The sequence below is a fragment of the Anopheles bellator genome, chromosome X (genome assembly GCF_943735745.2).
Source record: "Anopheles bellator chromosome X, idAnoBellAS_SP24_06.2, whole genome shotgun sequence".
In the NCBI taxonomy this organism is placed as follows: Eukaryota; Metazoa; Arthropoda; class Insecta; order Diptera; family Culicidae; genus Anopheles; species Anopheles bellator.
In genome coordinates, this window is record NC_071287.1 from 341,191 (window position 1) to 361,048 (window position 19,858).

General features: G+C 40.4%; 2 protein-coding genes across 6 annotated transcripts; both read right to left on the reverse strand.

The window, feature by feature from the left end:
* Nucleotides 1-924: 924 nt before the first annotated feature.
* Nucleotides 925-14,157, reverse strand: LOC131213145 (protein FAM107B). 5 transcript variants are annotated; one of them, XM_058207118.1, is made up of 6 exons: nucleotides 14,009-14,157; nucleotides 12,821-12,868; nucleotides 12,467-12,742; nucleotides 4,639-4,761; nucleotides 4,112-4,364; nucleotides 925-4,048 (listed from the first exon to the last, which is right to left on the reverse strand). In XM_058207118.1, the coding sequence occupies exons 4-6, from the start codon at nucleotides 4,700-4,702 to the stop codon at nucleotides 3,772-3,774; spliced, it is 594 nt and encodes a 197-aa protein (XP_058063101.1). In that variant the 5' UTR covers nucleotides 4,703-4,761; nucleotides 12,467-12,742; nucleotides 12,821-12,868; nucleotides 14,009-14,157; the 3' UTR covers nucleotides 925-3,771. The 5 variants fall into 5 exon arrangements, with proteins under 5 accessions (XP_058063101.1, XP_058063103.1, XP_058063099.1 ...); XM_058207120.1 differs by lacking the exon at nucleotides 12,821-12,868; XM_058207116.1 differs by having other exon boundaries at nucleotides 12,467-12,868.
* A 2,809-nt stretch (nucleotides 14,158-16,966) lies between these two features.
* On the reverse strand, nucleotides 16,967-19,042 carry LOC131213144 (uncharacterized). Its single transcript, XM_058207115.1, has 2 exons — nucleotides 18,422-19,042; nucleotides 16,967-18,327 (listed from the first exon to the last, which is right to left on the reverse strand). The coding sequence occupies exons 1-2, from the start codon at nucleotides 18,974-18,976 to the stop codon at nucleotides 17,947-17,949; spliced, it is 936 nt and encodes a 311-aa protein (XP_058063098.1). The 5' UTR covers nucleotides 18,977-19,042; the 3' UTR covers nucleotides 16,967-17,946.
* Nucleotides 19,043-19,858: the final 816 nt, after the last annotated feature.

Here is a 19,858-nt window from a genome sequence, read left to right on the forward strand (position 1 = left end):
TGATATGAGCGTAAACAATTTGACATAACAAAATAATTTTACGCATGTTTCTGCGTTTCGTGTGGCTCCAGCTCTGTGTTGTTTTCCTTCGATATTCGATTCCTTCGATCGAAATTCCTTCGAAGCAAGAGATAAAAATAATTAACATATTAGTGCACGAGTCTTAACTGGTGATTAGGATGCTTAGGATTGGCCCGTTCTTGGGAAAGAAACGTTTGACATACTAACACATGAATACGACGCTTGTTTAAAAACCAAGCCAAATTGCTTGAATATGACTTTTGTTGTCATAAATGTCGAAGTGACAAAAGCATGCAATTATCTCTCCGAGCCTTTTGATAAACCAGTTCTTTTATATCAAGGACCTGATAGGGCTGATCCCAATATCAATACAATATCAGTAACCTCAGAACAAGTTTTAACAATGAACGACTTCTTGAGGTTTGCCTGTGTTTTAGTTTAGACCAACTCTCTTTGGGCTTCCTTCTTCTTCCGCCAACTTGCTGCTCGCAAGTTAACCCTTCTCCTCGCGCCGACATCCCAATTAGCCAAGACAACAACTTTTTCGGGATTATAGAACAGAAGGTGGTGATGTGTCTTCGCTATTGGCTATTGCCATCTATTGAGAAAAAGTGAAACCAATTTACATTACTTTATTTCGTTTAGCCGAGTTTTGCACCTTGTGTAGTATGCAACCCATTGAGCAAAATTTCAGTCAGATTCTGCTATTGTAAGACAGATGACCCCACAGGGGCTTAGCGGCCGAAATTTCTTTGTTTTAAATCGTTTTCAACAACTGGTCATGATTACACAGAACATTTCACCATTCATTATGCGTTTTCACTATTTATTATTCTCAAATGAATCTATTTAGTCGAATCACATTATTAATTATATTTGTGATTCGTTTTACTTGTTGTTGATTTTCTACAGCTAACCACTCCTGAAATTTCATGTTTATTGCAATCACGTTGATAATGTATGACAAACTTGCTATAGACTGTAAGCTCAAGTAAACCCCACAGAAAAACAATTAAATAAAATATATCGGAAGAGAGCTTTAAACTAATCAAAAGTCAGTCAAACAAAGCCATGCACACCGACACCGACAGTACAACCGCGACAGACTCAATATTTGTATTCTGAATTTTCCTTCTTTTAAAACAGGTATACGACCTTATACAAATGAAACGGTAAAGTTTCGTACACATTCGGCACACTCATCATTCCTCAGCTATATTGAATACATGTGTACAAACATATTCTTTCGATTCATGTGTTTCGCTTCAGTCACCTAATCAGTGTCACACAGTCACTGTTTGCTTAATCACAAATCTACGGATATCGTTGAGGAGGGAAAATCCTTGTCCCACAGCCAACAGCAGTTTGAGATTTGATATTGCAATAATTTCGCCTGTAAAACTCTCGTTACCTCGGCCATTAGGTACGTAAAACAAAAACGCTACCCTTCTATAGACTTGTTCATTGTTGGCTTCTTATTCTAGCAACTATTCCTCCGTGTCCCTCTTCGAAAGAGTATACTACAATGTGTACGAATTCAGTGTGGCTGGAATGCTCCGCAAAGGGGGGCCTGATACGATCGTCTCTTAAGTATCTTTTTAAGGTAAATGATGGTTCTGAAGGTAGTCTCTGTCGTGCAGAATTCCTTATTGGCACAGCAGCTAAGGCTTATTATTTTCTCCAGTGGTAGGTGATTACAATCAGTTTTTATCATCGTTTATGATTTTTTAGTACGTTTTATTGCTATTGTCGTGCTTGAAAAGGATTAATGTTCGCCAACTAGATGTTATTTTATCTTTTTTATCCTTCTGCTACTTCTAAACCTTATAAGTACGGGTCAGATCGTTTATCTAAGACAAAAAAAATCTAAGCCTTTTAGTGATAAACTACTAACTAAGCCAATGTCTTCATTTCAGACTGATTGGCCGAACAAAAGATTCGATGTCCACCTCAATCGCACTAACCAACATATTTGGCACAGCTGTCATGGTGAAAGTGTTTACTACAGCTCTTCTTCCGAAATACTATGTTACGTATCACTTCTAATATTACTCTATCAAATTATACATGCTGTGAAATATATTCGTATCTTTTCATGCTATGCAATATTTCCAGTCTATTAACAGTTCAATGTGGATTAAGGTGGTGTTTAATAGCCCATTTTATCATTGTATAGCGGAGCAATTCACTTCGCATCACTTCATTTTAGCTCTACTACAGTAACTAAAACGGGTACCTAATCATAGGTAGCATAGTCCATGAAACTAAAAGTAAGGTAACCTCGTATCAACATGGTTGCTATATTGACTATGCAATTCAACGACGTCATTAATTGCCTCTAACCTGTAATACTTCAAGGCTTGTCAGTTGGTTCACCTGTGTTGTCATACTTGTGTCTTGCTTGCTTTCATTCAACGCAACTATATGCAAAATTTTCACCCGGTAAAATAGGTTCATCTTACGAACATGTACATATTTATAATTTGGAGTTGCTCATTATTTACTCTTTTATTTCTTTTTTACGTTTCGCTGTGGCTAGTTTGGGTAATTCGAGACTTTTTGTACACTAATCTGAGCGGGTCCACGTTACAATTACTTTTATTTATTTATCACATAAGCCGTTTTGCTTGACGTATTTAATTCAATATCGAGCAGCTTTCCGCCGAGCCAACCGCAAGGGGCATTCTTTCTTTCATGTCCCCTTTTCATTTTCATAGTTCAATGATTTTTTATTTGGCATGAACAGACACTGATGCCTTTCGCGCCTTATTCCATTATCTCGCACATTTTCTTGCTCTGGTTCGATTTTCTAACTGAGTTGTTTTCCGCCAAACTGCACAATTTTGTATAATATTACCCACTACAATCAAAGGCCATCGAAATGTGTACTCGAAAGGTATGTTGATGAGATTGTTCTGTTATCTGTGTTTTCTGTTTGCTAAATGACGCTCATGGGGACAAACATAAGAGGAATAGTGGTATAAGACAATAGCAGAATATATGCTTTAAATCTCTCATCTAATAAAAATAGGGCTTATGATGAAACACTTTCGGACAATACAAATACAATGAAAATACTATTGACTACATTACAGTTCATTATACCTATTTAAAGCCTACAATTGTTTACTCGCTGGGTTGCACGGTTGTGCCAAGGTACACACAAATAGAAATATCACCGATGTCTAAGACACACTTTACTCCTGCCACAAGGGTGCCTTTTACATTCACATACACAACTGGCAAAATGGGAACGATAAAAACAATCCCTTACCGGGAAGAGATTATGTTTTTCTCTTCTGCACTCATCTTTGCTGAATCCATGCTTTAAAACAAAGCGATATCGCACGCAATCTAATAACCTACACTGTAATACCTTGAAGAATTTTTCTCTTTATCTTTCCTCTTTTTCACTAAAACTTATTGCACTAAAACATAAAAGTTTAAGACAAAATCGAGCACTTGAAATACACTTCTGATTTTCCGTGGAATGGGAAGGAATCTCGGAACGTTTGTCTGTTGTTGCTATTTGCACCGTGTTTCGTCCACATTGGCCCGGGTAGCAAGACAAGAACATCGATCATTGTGGTGCGAGCTGTACTAAGAAGTATGTAATGTGTATGGCATCTCCCGCGCGGAGTAAACCTGTTGCAGGGAAAAAGAGACGGCGTTTTCTTGTTCTGCGGGCACAGTAACAGCCACAAGTGGTACACGCAAGGAACCACAGCATATCGCAGGATACCGATTTGTTCACTTTGTGTCGACGGTTGCGCGTAGTTTGGCTCGAGCGTTCAAGTATTCCGGGTTGATAGAGCCGCCAGTTTCGGTACCACTCCCACCTCCGCCGCCCATTTTTTGCTGTTCCAAACGCTGTGCCCGATGCATGATCACCCGACCCAATTCACTGGCGATCGTTTGCTCCGCCTGCTGCTGTTTGGTCAGATTTTGGGCTGCCAGCACCTGGCGCTCCTTTTGCTTTTCAAGTGCCCGCTGCAGCTCCGACTTTTGGTTCAGCACACTTTTACCCCTAAAATTAAGAAATAATGTTAGTGTTCAAATTCGTTCCCAAGATGTCAAAGGCTCTACAAACATTTTCTGGTTGAACTTTAGCTCGCGATGCAAGTTCTGGCGATCCATCGATTCCAGCACCGGGTTAACGAGCTTCTTCGGTAGAATTAAACCTTGTGAATCAGTCATGACACTCTGGCTGGAATTGATCGGTGGCATCACTCCTAGAGTTTCTCGGCCGTCGCTAATCACACTCGTGCTATCGGTGCTGCGATGTTGATGCTGTTGCTGGTTGATCCGATGAACGGTACTGCTATTCTCTAGATTTGTTTCATCTAGATTAATTTATCCAGAAAAGGAAGATCAATAAGAGGCTAAGTTTGCATTGGTGTCACTGAGTTAAGTTCTAACGATTTACGCCACAGATAGATTATAACGGTGCATTTGAATGAACGAAGCAACGAGAATTTCCCACCAAACTTCTTAGCAATATGTACCAAACGTCAACCCAGTAACCCTGTAAACTTAATAGCACTTTACTGATTGGAAAGCGTTCCGTGCAAAGTAAAAAGGCTAGCGATGCTAAACTGAATTATTCTCGTTGCAAACCTTCCTCAAAGATGCGCATCTTTTCTCGAATAGTTTTGGTTGGGTTCAAATACGGGCGGTACATGTAGACGGATCACAGTCGTCGTAGTTAGTGGTTGCTAACGACGTCCCGACCAAGTCGAACTGCAATGAATCAACGAATGATCTTCAAATCATAGTCAATCATAGTTATGGGCTTATGTTTTTTGGAAGCGAACCATAAAATTACCATAGCAACTACTAGAAACGCAATGGGCAATTTATTTCTACGCTATGTTCATGGACAGTAAAGATTGATTTATCTAATCAACAATGTACCAATGCATCTGCGAGCATCCACAGACTTTTCCACATACTGTCTCAGTGCAGTACTATAGTCCAGGGTTTGGAGGTTCTAGTACGAAATCTTTTGATGAACCTAACGTAGCCAATGGCATCATTAAAATTATCGTGATTTTCAACGTTCCGTATGCTATCCTTCCGTGATCTTTAACGACAGATTGAAGGTTACGTTCAATACAAGAAAATGAATCGATAAACAATTTGCGTTTCCAAACAGTGTCAACGTTTCTCCTTCGTCACCCCCGCGAGCACCAGGAAGTGTCTCAGACGAAAACACTAACGGAAGAAGATACTGGATGAAAAAGTAAGTGCAAAATAGCAAACCGAGGCACAAATTTAATTTGTCTCCCAGAGGTGTGTTAGAAGATGGAAGAAACGGGGCTTCATTTCGACTCAAGACTCGATCGAATGCAATTTATGCTGCCTATCGCAACTTCCACTAAACGATACATTTATCGTGCAATGGAGCGAACACAGAGATTCGATACCCTTTCACAAATGGAGAGAGCGAGTGCACGTTGATGGACGGTTTATAGAGAAACCAGCTTTTCACAATAATTCCAAACCTTGTCTTCAATAGGTCCAATAGTAAAAAAAGTAAAACAAACTGTCTACTCATAGTCACATTTTGCGTTTAATTTTTTTTATCTATTAGAACGGACAGGGTTGTATTAGCGCAAGTTTTATGTTTTATGCTCAAGTTGATGCACTGTCAGGGTTCGAATTAAGGTCTTCCACTTTCGAAACAGATGAATCGGTGCAATGGATGATCTAGAAACGAGCCACACATCTGACCTCTTTCCTTTCACTACGCTCAGTCCTGTAACCAAAAAAAAAACAGCCTAGTAATAATAGCATAATAGAGTCCAAATTTAAAAAAAAACGGTACCATTGGTGGTAACAAGTAGCTGAATAACTCTTGATTTGCTGACGAAAGTGCGGTGTCAACGTTATCGTGTCGAAGGTCATTTCTCTTTTCAATGGCCTATTGATTCAATGGCACAACGTCATCTAACGCTTGTTCGTTTGCTTGAACGACGTTGGGAATTGATTTCTGTACATCAATAGTCTCGGTCACGCGCCTTTGCAACTGAGGTGTGCAGATCATAACACCGAACAGCATAGTCAGAACGACGATGACGAAAACACGTAGGACACGGACGAGGGCACGTGACATAGATGACATCGCATCGTCACGCGGCTGTTTGCTGGACGTTAGAGTGTGTTTTGGTTTGGTTTTGGTTCTCCAGTTCTCATGCCGTCCCGGATCGAGTGGCCGAAAAGGGCCAGTTGCTTTCAGTGACACCTGTTACCTCGCCACATTCCTTCGACAAATAACGGAACTAGTGGGAACCAATACTGTTATGTTTCGTTAAGCCAGCTCACCCGCGACCCTACCCTACATGTAAATATTCAGGCAGGCGACGAGCGACCTTGACATCAGTTTACACAAGTCGCCAAATTAGCTTGCTTCGCGTTTCGTTGTGGTGAACTTTCAGGACTCACTAGCTTCCGATGTCTTTTAAATAATGGGAAGTTGATGTTTGGAACACATTTCGTGTTTTTGTAGCAATTTCGTTTTGTGTTTGAGTTGCGTCTGCATCAAATAACTCCTTCGACGCGGTTTTGTGTAAGAGAATCAATTAATTAGAGAACCATAATACTCAATCTATCTTAAGATTTTATAACACTACTAACAGTTAAATACTGAATGTTTTTATATTTCATTGTAATCGTTCATAGGTCACTACTGTAGAGAAACCTCGAAATTTAATGGGCTACCTCATAACTCTCGCTCTGTGACACTCCGTCCTGTACGGTGGCGATGTAACCAACATAAACTCTTGCCCGTCGTGCGTTTACTGGCGCCTGTGCTCAGCGACTGTTGTGCTTGCTGGCTACTGTCCTCTACCGGTTAGATGGACTTACGACGGTGATTCATGTCACTCTTCCTGTTTCGGTTATAACCTAGCGCTGTCTGTTCAACTGTGTTATTGTTTTGTCAATTGGTTTGAGCCATTTCAATGGAGAAAGTGAAAGTGGAAAACTACTTGCATGAAACTTGCCATGCACAAGACATAAATGCATTGGCAGTAGAAGCAGTTCAAAACCACAACCATCAAACTAGGATCTTTCCAATCCTAAACTTTGGACACATAAGTAGATATCGATTAACAAAAGGCGAACAGAGTACAATTGTGTGTTTCCACAATATTCAATAACATCGCTCGTGCGTATTGATCAACGGTTTTCTGGTGTACGAAATCAGTGTTCAACAATCACTCCAGACGCTCGGGCACGTATGTTGCTGCGCGAGTTAAAACCACATCCGATGACTAGAGTTAACTAGAGTAGAAAGTGCCGCACGCCTGGTGCGCCACGAGGCGATAACGAGTTTCGTGAGCTGAGGTGCACTTATGTAAGGAATTGGACTTTGAATTGCGCCTAACTAGCCTTATCTCACATATGGTTTTGCGGGTCACGTACGAGCATCCCGGCCGGCCGCGAAGTACGAGCTTTATTATTCTGATCGAATGCGATCTGGACTCATGTATACTTACATGCTTTGCATAAACTGCTCTACCTCTGCTCTACGCGCTCCACCGCTGTGTTTAATTTACGTAGCTATGTCAAACGTAGGATAATTATTTCCAAGCATTCCAAGACGATGCTACTCCTGGACTGTAGCAGCGTTGAGCGCTAGTAGGAGGAGAGATAAAGAAAGGCCAAATGCCAGATGTCTTTGTAGAAACAGTACGACGACTCTGGAACACATGGTCGTAACCATAATGGTGGTGTACTACGGGCACAAACTATAATTTAACGTTTCATAATAAATATAACTTCTCACTCTATATATGAAGCTCCGCAGCTAGATGAAACTATAGAGCCACTGTCAGTGGTTTACTGAAAGCTATGTTTGACACTGTAGCTCAACCTTGAAGATTGCCCCGATAAGTGGGATCTACCAACTTCATAAGAGTTTCATGAGCGGCGAATAGCAGTTAAAACGGTTAAGTCAATGTTTCTATTTTATATTTGTTTTGCAATGTGAGAGAATACTTAGACTGCTGCCGTGTAAGACGGCAATATGTGGGACTCTTTCCGAGAGGTTCTACCACGTGAGAGTTTCATGGTGAGAAAATCACAACCAACGTGTTTCCGCTTGATCTATTTAAGTACCGGCGTTGAGAGTACTTTGCAAAACTCATACCCAGATCAGATGGTTTAGGGGTGCTCAGCTCAAATACTTTGTTGAGATGGTGCATGGAATTCATCGAGAAATAGCGTGGAAAAATCAAATGACTGCCGAAAACCAAAACGAGAGAAAACAAAAACAAACCTAGCCACAAGCATCTAAACAAACGGATTTGCGAGGCGGCTAGTTGCTTGAATACACAAAGGTAAAATATTAAAACACGGCAACGAAGATCTCCGCAGTGATGCTGAAGCGCTTCTCGCAAACCGGACGCGTCTACGTAATGCGTGGCAGCAGTAGACGGGATGGCGTACATCTACAGCATAACATTAGCATAACCATGCTAGAAACAACGTAACGATGCCATCCCCTCCTCCTTCTTCTTTGGTAAACATCCCCACAGCCAGCCTTACACCGACCGACACACAGCAGCAATTTGATCGCCATATGGCATATGGCTCAGTGACTTTCGGAAAGGAATCCACGGAAACAAAATGAAAGTCCAAACAAAATCAAGTGAAAATCGAGGTTCGTAAGTCTTACACTTTAATTGGAATAGCATAAATAACGCAGAGAAGATGCGTAGCGATCCCGCCTGTCAAAGATTTTCTAGTTACAGTTTTAGAGGAAACTTTTTTTACATCAACGACGAATGAAAGACCGTGTCTCAGGTACCGACCAACCAAGCTTACACATTGTCTTGTGTATGATCGGAGCCTGTAGTCTTCGCTTTACTAACAACTTTCATGTTCGCTTTAACGTTCAACGTGAGTACAGCAGTTACTTTACGCTTTTCAACATTACGCTGATACCGTCCAAATATCAGAGCACATGTTCCACCAACACTCGCCATTACCTGTCAATGACGACCAAACAATGATTCATCTATCCGCAATTGAAGATGAATAGCTACGCGAATCGTCACGAAGTAATTGCAAGACTTGATGGTTGGTTGGCTAACAAATATAAAGCAAAGTAAGTAAAATAAAGTGATGTTGAGGTCAAACAGCAGTCGTAGTCCGCACCGAACATGCAACTTTGTCCTGCACAAATTCTGAGCAAGTGGAGAAAAGGAAACCTCTACATAGATTTATAGATTTTATGCTAATTGCGATGAACCGAAATTCACCCAACGTTACGGGTAGTAATAGAGTAGCAATAGAACAGAAATACAGCTAATTGTTGCAGGGCAAGACCGCTCGGTTTAGATTGCCGGATAAGCAGGTATAGACCAGAAAACGATTAGCTTAGCTTTTGTAGGGAACTATCTATCAAACTATCCAACTAGCTCAACTTCATTTGATTTTTATTTACATTGTGATTATATGTAATTTCAAATTATTTACAAATGTAATTTAACATCGGATTTGCTTAGCACGATGTAGTAACTGGCAAGCAACATCATTAACAGCAATAACAGCATCGCTCATCTGACTCGAATTGTGGCCTATGCCGAACCACGAGAGAGATAGGAAATCAGACGGAGCATAGTTTTCATTCATTCCTCGGTTTCTTCCTGTCGTAGTTAATATGTGGCAGACCACATCTTTGACATGGCAATCGAGGTGATTCCGTCTGTAATATTGATATCCCGGAGACATCCACCGTTTTCTTCATCGTGAAAGGCCTGACCATCTCATTTGAGAAACCATCTGAGAAAGGAACCAGATTGAACATCTCGTAATCGAAATCGTAACCACCGTCAGAAATTGCGCACGTAATGTGCCACGTTATGGGGCACCCATGCTTTGTGCCACATTTTGCAGCTTGCCCGAAGGCGAATTATTTCTAGGGCGGCGGAAGTTTGTAGAAGTTCACCTGAAGTCATATATAATTCACCATCAAATGAGTTAATTAGTTTAGCTGGATCAACTAGATCAAGCATTGCTGAATAGCCGAAAATGGTATACATTTATACTACATGAAACCCTATGAAACATGTTCCTAAAGAGTGTCAAAGTGAAACATTGACGAAATGCATTGAAAATCCGAATGCCCAGAAGAAAAACCCAGAAAATTGCTTCTGTAGTAACCCCGTTCAGCCACATGGACGGCACTGGGGTGTGTTTTTTGATATTGTGTTCGTTGTGGTTTGGTATGCGTTGCTCACACATTGCGTGTGTATGCTATTTCTTTTTTCCATTTTTTTTACTAAGTTTTTTAGGTCGCCATATTTTCAATTAATTTCCGAATGAAAGTGAAGTTTCTAAATTTAATTTACGCTTCCAATTTTATTTTAATATTTCTGTGGTTTATCTATGGGGTCTAACTAGGAGTTTGTTCAAGCTTCTTTTCTCATTTTGGATATAATTTCGATTAAAAGTCAACAAACAGGCAACAAGAAGACAGAGAGAAGAAGTAAAGAAAGCGAACTGAGATTGATTTTTCCAGGCAAAGAGAGATTCGATTTAGATGCAGTGTTTCATATTTTGGGAGTTTTTTTTTTCATTGTTTCAATACCATACTATGATCAAAACACGGATTGTTTTCGATTTTCTTATTCTTTATAGGGCTGTTCGAACGTGAGCTTTTTGTGAACTTATTGAAAGTACACGCGATAGTTTCGCACCTCATACCAGTTTTTATCTTTTACGAATCGTTTCACTTTCCTTCTTTATATTTTCTTTTTGGAGCATTAAGATCAAAATATCCGAGAAATAAAAATTGGAACAAAGTCACTCAAAGTAAATATTTCCTATTTATCTTTAGAAGAAGCGGCAAAAGAAGAAGAAAGGAACATGAACAAAGACACACAGAAATACCAAATAAACCAAATGGTAAATAAACATCAATAGTCAAAATGTACAACAGTGCTATAGATAAAAAGAATATTTATATAAGAATTTATAAGAATAGAAGAAAAGAAAGGGCGAAATTGGATGTGATAGAGGAAAGGGGATGGTTCTTTTGCCACGGTGCTCCACTTAAGCCAGAAGCAAAAGCAAGTGCCGATGTTCGTCATAGACAAATCAATAAAATAAACATCACAATCTCCTAAAAAAATTACTAAGAAGAAACGGCTGTTGAGTGAAGGAAAGATTTACCATCATAGTAGAGCTTTGTTGTCGTTCAACTACACACCCAATTGGGTGCGCGACTCTGTTGCAGACAATGTAACCGACTCAGGGTTTACGGCGGAGGAGTATGATAGACCTAGATTTAGAAGCCATTTTTCCATTTTCCTTTCCGTTATTATTTAATTTGGTTACGCCTCGCCCTCCGTTATTACCTGTTGTGGCCAATAATTTTAACATTGCGCTATATGCTAGCGGGTTCGAATTATTTTGTTACGTCTTGGTTTGCTTTGATCTTCGCTCTAATTCCGTTTTCTTTCCTCTTTCATATTACTTCTTTTTCATGTGATCGGGTTCCCCAATATTGTGGTGCGATTGTTTTACTTTCCCAACGTGATGTAAAAGAGAGACAAAAGCGCGCTATCGCAACCCAAGTTAATTCACGATGGTTAAGGACACTTGTCAATTGTCTTTTTTTGTCATTTGGTTTTCTTTTTTCTAATTTTCAACAAGGCATTTTCAACCATCAATAATGGGTACAAGTCGAACTGCTTTAATGGTCCGAGTCCGAGTGATATTTGATGGAAACGGTAACATTGGTCATTATGGCGCACTCGTTTAACGGACCACGTGCTTCCCTGTTAATGTTCCAAAGAAGAGCAACCGCACAACTCGTGCAAATATACATACCGAGACATGTCACGGTCTCAAGATTTACAGAATACCGTCAAAATTGGAACAGTATCAAAGTATCAGAAAGCAAAAGAAAACAAAGTAATTCACGTAATTTAGGTCGCTATGGACTCCAACACTACTGGGTATCGAAACTGGGTATCAGCGTTCCATCGTAGACGGGTTTTATCGGTGTTGCTCTCACAAAGCATTGTAAGATATTTTCGCCATGTTTCTACTCTCAACAGACAGTTAACGCTTAAAAGGACAAAACGATGTAAAATGGGAGATCAATGTGAACGGAAGTATAATAAACGCCAAACAGGTGAAACGTTTGATGATAAGCAGTAAAAAGGGATATCCGTCACATTACTATCGCAAAAGTGATTGAATTATTTTATTGTTAAATAGAACAGACATAGCCGTAATAAGCATCGACGCAAAGTTTTGCGTTATTCAAGTTGATACACTGCCAGAGTTCATAAAGAAGTGTTACGTATAGAAAATGAGTTGTTGCTGCCAATTGGAAATATCTAATGATCTTCGCTTAAAACTGTGCGACTTTTCATACGAACCCTGGGAATATGACTCAATTTTACTAATAGCATATCATGTCGCTTACCTTTGACAACCCCTTCTCGAAAGCGTATCACCTATCGTCTCTCACAAGCGCCCCTACGCGTTGTGGGTGTTGAAGGTTTCGGTTGATTGGATTGTTTTCCTTTTCTTTCACTTAGCTCGAACTCACCATGTATTTATGATTTGGCAATGTTTCCTGCTCGTAGTCTTCTTCTGCTGCTCTTTCAAAAAATGGAATTAGCTGCTTCGCACACACACACTAGCACACTGCAGCTGTGTAACAGACTCACGGATACGAACTCGTACACGCTCTGGCGCACTAAAGGACGTGCATACAGAAAGATCAGATCTTTTCCATTGTTTACACAAAGAGTACAGAAAACGGTAATAGGAATACTTGTGACGGGATCCTGGCAACATCGGATTTCGTAGGAATGTTTTAAAACTGTGCGAAGTGTTGGAGAGAACAAAATCGTGAGTTATAGTTTTAGTTCAAGACAAGGAGTTTCAACATGACTAAAATATTGTTTATAATGGCATAATAAACTTCTGGCTTCTGCAGGTTTTAGCCAATTTGTTCGATATATTGAAGTGCTCTGCTGGCGACCTATGTTTTCTGAACCCAGCAACGCTGCAAAATCTATAATTTCATATTTCTAGATTCATTTGCCATTTGTGGTAAGCCAAACCGAGCGTTGTTCATCCACAGCTTCGCAGCACACCTGTTCCTACAGCACGAAACGCAAAACCCAACAAAACAACGAGACGGGCAAAAGAGACATAAAAGACATACATATTATGCGCAGCAAACAAATTGTTGATGTTATTTTGTATTTGTAGCTTCTTTATTGCTGATTGCTTCTTTGCCATGCGAGTCCCCTACCTCTTTACCTCTTTTATTTCCTAGCGCTGACCGGATCACAGGGAACTAAACTATCAAAGGACGAAGCACCTCAAACGCGCGCGTGCGTGTGGGTAGGCACAAGTATTGAACATTGAAAGGCCAAAGACCAAATCACAACATTCTTTCGCCGGTGGTGTGTTGTGACGAAAATGAAAACGTCACTCCAAGGAAACGAATGGTTGCTGGAAAGTTCGGTTGACATTCGCCGGCTGATGGAAGATGGATGAAACCAAAGAACACAATAAACGCGCCGGATTTAACAATCCATGCTTGTGTGTTAAATGTAAATTTTAAAACATCAGCAAGCCAACAAATAAAGAACAAAAGCAGTATACAGAAAAACAAACGCCACTATTGAAACGTTAATTTGCATTGTGAACGAGACAGCAGCTCAGAACAACTGCTACGCGAGACGCACTTTCTAAGCACAAAACTCTATAAAATGCCCGACAGCTAGGAGAATGTGGGCGGTAATGCTACTGCTTTCACGAAATGCACCTGGACAGGTTTGCGTGGGAAGATCGTAGCAGACGCGCGCTTAATTGTGCTTTCCTTTTCCCGGTAGAACTTTTAATTCATTCAACAGGGTAAAACGAGGGCAAAGACTAGCACTTTGCTAGAGACTACAAACGGACACACATGACAAACGAACGTACATTCTGACGATCCGGACAAACTTACTTCAACGCGGAGAAAATATTAGCAAGCGACATGGACCCGTTTTACCGTGAGTCAATCGCGACGCGACGCGAAGACGCTCGCGAAGTCGTTTCAATTTTTGAAACTGAACGATTGCACTGCACTCTTTGCACTGAACGATTGAAGTTCCGATGAAAATTCGAAGTGTGTGTTGGTGCACGCCCGACAAACGGAACTGGAATAACGAGAGAATAACAACTTTGGATTTTCTAAGCTGACTTTGGTGTGTTGGGATTGGTGAGTTTCGGGAGCACTACTTCTGCGACCACGGACACAGCCCACCGCTAAAGGGTTTAAGAGCTAAGCGTGATGTTGAATGTAGCGCTGTCTCGTTTCTACCAAGGCTCCGAAGCTGTTTCCAGTAACGATTGTAAAAAGAGTATCTCGCTTGGCAAACACCCATGGCGAGTAATGTGATTATTTTGGATGAGTTGAGAATTGTAAAGAAAAGTGTTGAGATCGTCTTTGGTTGACATTAAAGAAAGAAAAATAGAAAAAAACAGTCGAAATGTTTATCAAATTTGTTTGTCAAATGCACGACCAAAAGCTACGAATTATGTCATTTCTAGGAAATCAATTGTTTATCTGGGGGGCTACATGAAGCGTAACGTAATAGTTGGCTGTTTCAGAAGGAGAAAAGAAGTTCAGAAGGAGAAAAGAAAAGAAAGAGTCTATGTTTAAAGGAAGTGCAAGCAAAAAAAAATACATCGAAAAATAATATTCGTTCTACGAAGCGAATTATTATTTTTAGTAAAAACCAACCTTGTTTACAGACAACAGTAATGTTTTTGACATTACAGATTAATGCCAAACTGCTGCGCCTCTGTCAAAACGTTTACGGGTCGGCCGAGGCGTAAACGCGAGCGTAATTATTTTTTTCATACGCTTTGCTTAGAAACAGAGGATAATTTATGTTCTTATTCGCTGGTATAGCAACAAAATCGGAAAAACAGAAAAAAAAATCCGGAAACCAATTAATTTCTCTTCTATTTCTATTTTCTTGGACCACGAACACGAACGTAAAAACGTTTGACATTTTGTTTTTAAATTTTTGCTGCCACACGAAGCGTAAACGTTTTGACATTACAAATTAATTTTGCGCTAGTTTTCACGCTTCGTGTAGTATGAAAAGACACCGCTCCTTTTGTGTCGCTTAAAAACTTTGGCCAAGGTTCGTATACTTGGTTTTTGGGTGAGTGGGGCGAAGTTTGGAAGTTCAAGACACATTGAATTTTTGGTGCGAGAATTAAAATAGTTTCATGATGAATTTGTGTTTGTATTACAAGTAATAATTAAGTTAGAATTGTCTTGCATGCTTGTGATACAAAAAAAACGTCAATTGAGTAATCTTCGATTAGTTTTTAACACTAGATATACCACCGTTTTCAATATACCTATTTATACCAGACCAGTCAAAATGACTGGTCATGTGAAAAATTGCTTATTATGACTTCAAGTGTTTATTCACTCTATAAAATTGATAAAACATGTATAGTAATGTTAATTGTAAACGATAAATGGATTTGTATACATTTTTATAGAACAAAACACTTAATTTTTATCACTTTGTTGTATAATCTACATATTAGTGTGTGTGTACCGCATTTTCTTTAAAACTACTTGACCAATCCGCGTGAAATTTTGCACAGCGTAGTTTTGTGACGCCGGATTGTGAATAAGAAAGTTTGATCCTCCCACACTTCCGGAAAGGGGGGGCTCCCATACAAACGTAACGTAACGTAACGCCCCATATGTAACGTCTCATACGTAACGTCCCATACAAACGTTTTCGAGCAAATCGATCCAAATTCGGCAGGCGGAGGTTTTAGGGGTGGGGAAATATTCTGGTGAATGTTTGAAACCCCTCCCCTCTTTACAAAGGGGGGCTCCCATACAAAATCTGCGTGAATCCCATCCGAAAATTCGGATAGTTTTCAGACAGTTTGAGCCAAACTCAGCTGGTGCAAGTTTTAACATATATTTGGTTCCATTATAAAATGATACAGTTTCAGGTAATTTCTTAGAAGCTTTATCAATTTTTACATGCTTATGTCTTGTACTTAGTATAAGCACTTTCTTTTTTGGTTTGCTCTTATAAACAGTAAGCGAACATCCATTGCAAGTGTATAACAACGTTGAGAAACGTGCCACGCTGTCTTTTTTCAGTTTGCAACTTTTCGGCAGTTCCCTCTTGTTTGTGCGTATAGTTCCAACCAAAGAAGTGTTTTCAGATCTTAGGCCTATTGCCAAAGGAATACTTGTAAAGAAAGTGTCGGTGGTTACAGTTCTTCCCTTCATGGTATACGGCTCAAGAAGTTTCATTACCACAAATTCGCTTAGGGGCGTTGCGGCATTTCTAGCTTCCTCTTTTCCTAAGTATAGAAAACCATACCAAACCACGATAATATATGGTCCAGGTTTGTAGCAGTTTTGACTATTTTCATTTTTTCCCAAACTGTTGAAACTAAAGCGAATTCGTTTGTTTGCAAATGTTGACTCCTCTGATTTTTATTGTCGAAACGAATGTACTGTAGGATCTCGGTAAAATCACGTCGACTCACAGTACTGGAAAAAAGGATGATCCCCATTTGTTGCTCCACAAATATTGAAGTCTCAAAGTATTTCCTTCGTATGCTCCACGAGCGTACAATATTGCAAGAAATGCCTTCAATTTTGCTTGCGAAATTGTCCAATTTTACCTCAAAACTGTAGAGGCTTCTAACCTGTTGATGATCATGGGTACATCAATAGGGATATCGGCGCGAGGAAAAGGGAAAGGGGTGCGGTAAACAATTTTTTTGTTGCACACACCAACGGTCTGGAGTGCCCAACCTACGATTCAGAGATCAATAGATCACATTCTGAGCAAAATTTGCCGTTTTGGCCTAAATTTCTTCATGGAAACAAGGACCAGTCATTTTGACTGGTATGGTATAAATCTCCAAAAAAAAAATTTTTTTTTTACTAACGTATATAAAAAAAATTATTTATAAAATGTATTCTTTACTTAGAGCTATTAAAAGTCATGACATCATTTCAGGGAAAAAAAATTATATGTACTGGAAATTTGCAATTCAAACTGCCCGACCAGTCAAAATGACTGGTGTGGTATATCTAGTGTTAACTACCCAAGATGTCTAATTGTTTTCGCCCGAACAGCAGGGCGAAAGACTTTTCCGTTGCCTGTCGCTCCCGTTCGTAACCGGTGTGAAAGGTCCGAAAAAGCGTCGCGTCAAAACGTAATTAACGTTCCCTTTGTGTGGGGGCCTTATATCGTACTCAGTTTGTAAATCAATTGGTGTCCTACTTGGGGGATTTGGATGAATGAATGTACAATTTTCACCGGGTGGAACAATGAACGAACTAAACTTCTGATAGCTAGCAATGTTTAATTCTTTGGCTCCATACCGATTTTTTTCTGAATGTTGTCTATGTCTAAAAACGAAATAAAAATGTTTATCTATAAATGATTTTTCGCCTGTCTATCTCATACTAAAAGCAACATGATCCAGCAAGCCATATTCTCCACATGCCATAATACGTGATGTTCGTAGAGAATAGTCATAATTGATATAAATACGGCCCGGTCCGTTCTTCTACGATGAATAAAAAAGATCATCACCGTTCTGGCGTACATGCCGTACACAATGTCTCCACAATGTCCGTTCGTTGGACCACGTGAAATATCCGGCCTTTTGGCGTTCTTTCATTACTCCATTATTTTCACTTTGTAACTCACTTTACATATACAATAAGTAATATTAATACAATAGTATGACCCTTTTCTTCGTTTGATGCACGGATTGCGAGTTGGCCCTCCTAGCATATCCCAATCAGTTCCATCTGCGGCCGACTTCGGTTTCGGAGGAGTCGGTTTTCTTTACTAGCACGCGATCGTTTTGGTTTACTAGAACACCTAACTAGAACCTATCCCCATAGTGCAGATGGGCAATGTTGGTCCACACATAGTTACGGTTGTTACCCTGTGTTGTGTTTGTCGGTCCGTAGGTCTCTGGGCGAGGGAACGGATTGTGTCGATCGAAAAAATAATTGCTGGGAGCGCTCATGACAAACTTCATGTAGGCAAGGCGGCGCGGTGTTTCTTCTACAGGTCCTGCGATATATGTGGCCGGATTGAAACTCACGTTTGGCGGTGGACTGCTGGTGGTCGGCAATAGCCACATCAGAGTGGCGCTTTTTTCGCGATAAGTATCAATAAGAAGGCCCCGTATTTGCGCATAGTATATGTTGTCCTTCACATCGACCAGGGACACGATATCACTCTCGTGAAAGCAGATATTCTACAACGAGAGGAACGAAAAGAAACATTTCATTGGTGGTTCGTTTCCGATTCACATCGTTTTCTAATGTCATCGAGAAGCCTTCGGAAATCACCTCATGGAACAGCTGCGCTACCGTCTTTGTTGAGGCTGTTTCGCAAGTCGATTTAGTTGGTGGTTTCTTCAACAGCGTACGCCGGGATTTAGCCTTAGAGTTGAAATGAGCACGGCCGGTTTTGTTCACTCGACGGCGCACTGGAGGTCGCGTTACGGGACAAATGCGACGTCGTAGGCGCCTTGGTGAATACATACCAAGTGGAGCCACCGTGTCCGTCACCTCGGACTGCTCAGCCGCACTCATGCCAGCGTGTTCCATTCCTTCTGCGGACTTGTCTGGGGCAATTAAGTGGTTCTTTCCAACATCCATTTTCTTGGATGTCGCGGCAGTAATATCTTCCTCATCGATTGGCTCGACTTTATTATCGTTGGCCACGTTCGACCCGGCTGCTGCAGCTGCAGGTCGTTCGTTTGATCTTTCGTGCAGTGGCTCCAGTGGAGGATTCAACTGAATGTCGTGGCACACGGAACAGATCGATCGTCTGTCGAGCATGTACCATTTTTCTGTAGTAATCGTACCACAAATAGAACACTTCTGCACCTTAGGAGGCATACTGAAGTCGTTCTCGTCTCTGGTTTGCTTAGCTTTTAAGCGGATGTAAACAAATGCTTCCGAGCCACTAATATTCCTGACATTCCAGTCCTCGTGGATTCGTAAGACTAAAATATACGTTCCGAAATATACGTCTGTAAAAGGTAAAAAGTAACCACAACCGTACCGTATTGATTGAAATCAATCCTAACTGCGGGGACACACGATGCGTAACGTAACAAGTTTGACGTTAACGATTAATGCCAAACTGGTGCGCTTCTGTCAAAACGTATATGTTTTGGCCGAGGCGTAAACAGTTTGGCATTAATCGTTAACATCAAACTTGTTACGTTACGCATCGTGTGTCCCCGCAGTAAGAAAACGATTATGTTCGCCTCTGGTGCAGGCCAGGATAAAAAAAGATAGTTTTGAATGAGTGCCGCGGTGTGATCGTTGTTTATGCGGGGGCTGTCTGGAGCGCTACATGAGGAGTGAAAACTAGCGTAAAATTAATTTGTAATGCCAAAACGTTTACGCTTCGTGTGGCAGCGAAAATATAAAAACGTTATGTCAAACGTGTTTACGTTCGTACTTTTGGTCCAAGAAAATAGAAATAGAAGAGAAATTAATTGGTTTCCGGATTTTTTTTTCTGTTTTTCCGATTTTGTTGCTATACCAGCGAATAAGAACATAAATTATCCTCTGTTTCTAAGCAAAGCGTATGAAAAAAATAATTACGCTCGGGTTTACGCCTCGGCCGACCCGTAAACGTTTTGACAGAGGCGCAGCAGTTTGGCATTAATCTGTAATGTCAAAAACATTACGTTACGCTTCACTCCCTCTATTTTTCCTCCATTTTCGCACAAGAACAGTCTCGAGCGTTCAGCGCACTGCACACGCAAA

Coding starts and splice junctions, on each gene's coding strand:
- LOC131213145 (XM_058207120.1), bottom strand. CDS start 4,702: ATGTACCGCCCGTATTTGAACCCAACCAAAACTATTCGAGAAAAGATG. Junction 4,365..4,638: donor GATGCGCATCTTTGAGGAAG/GTTTGCAACGAG, acceptor AAATTAATCTAG/ATGAAACAAATCTAGAGAAT. Junction 4,049..4,111: donor CTAAAGTTCAACCAGAAAAT/GTTTGTAGAGCC, acceptor TCTTAATTTTAG/GGGTAAAAGTGTGCTGAACC.
- LOC131213144 (XM_058207115.1), bottom strand. CDS start 18,976: ATGCCTCCTAAGGTGCAGAAGTGTTCTATTTGTGGTACGATTACTACA. Junction 18,328..18,421: donor TAGCGCAGCTGTTCCATGAG/GTGATTTCCGAA, acceptor CTCTCGTTGTAG/AATATCTGCTTTCACGAGAG.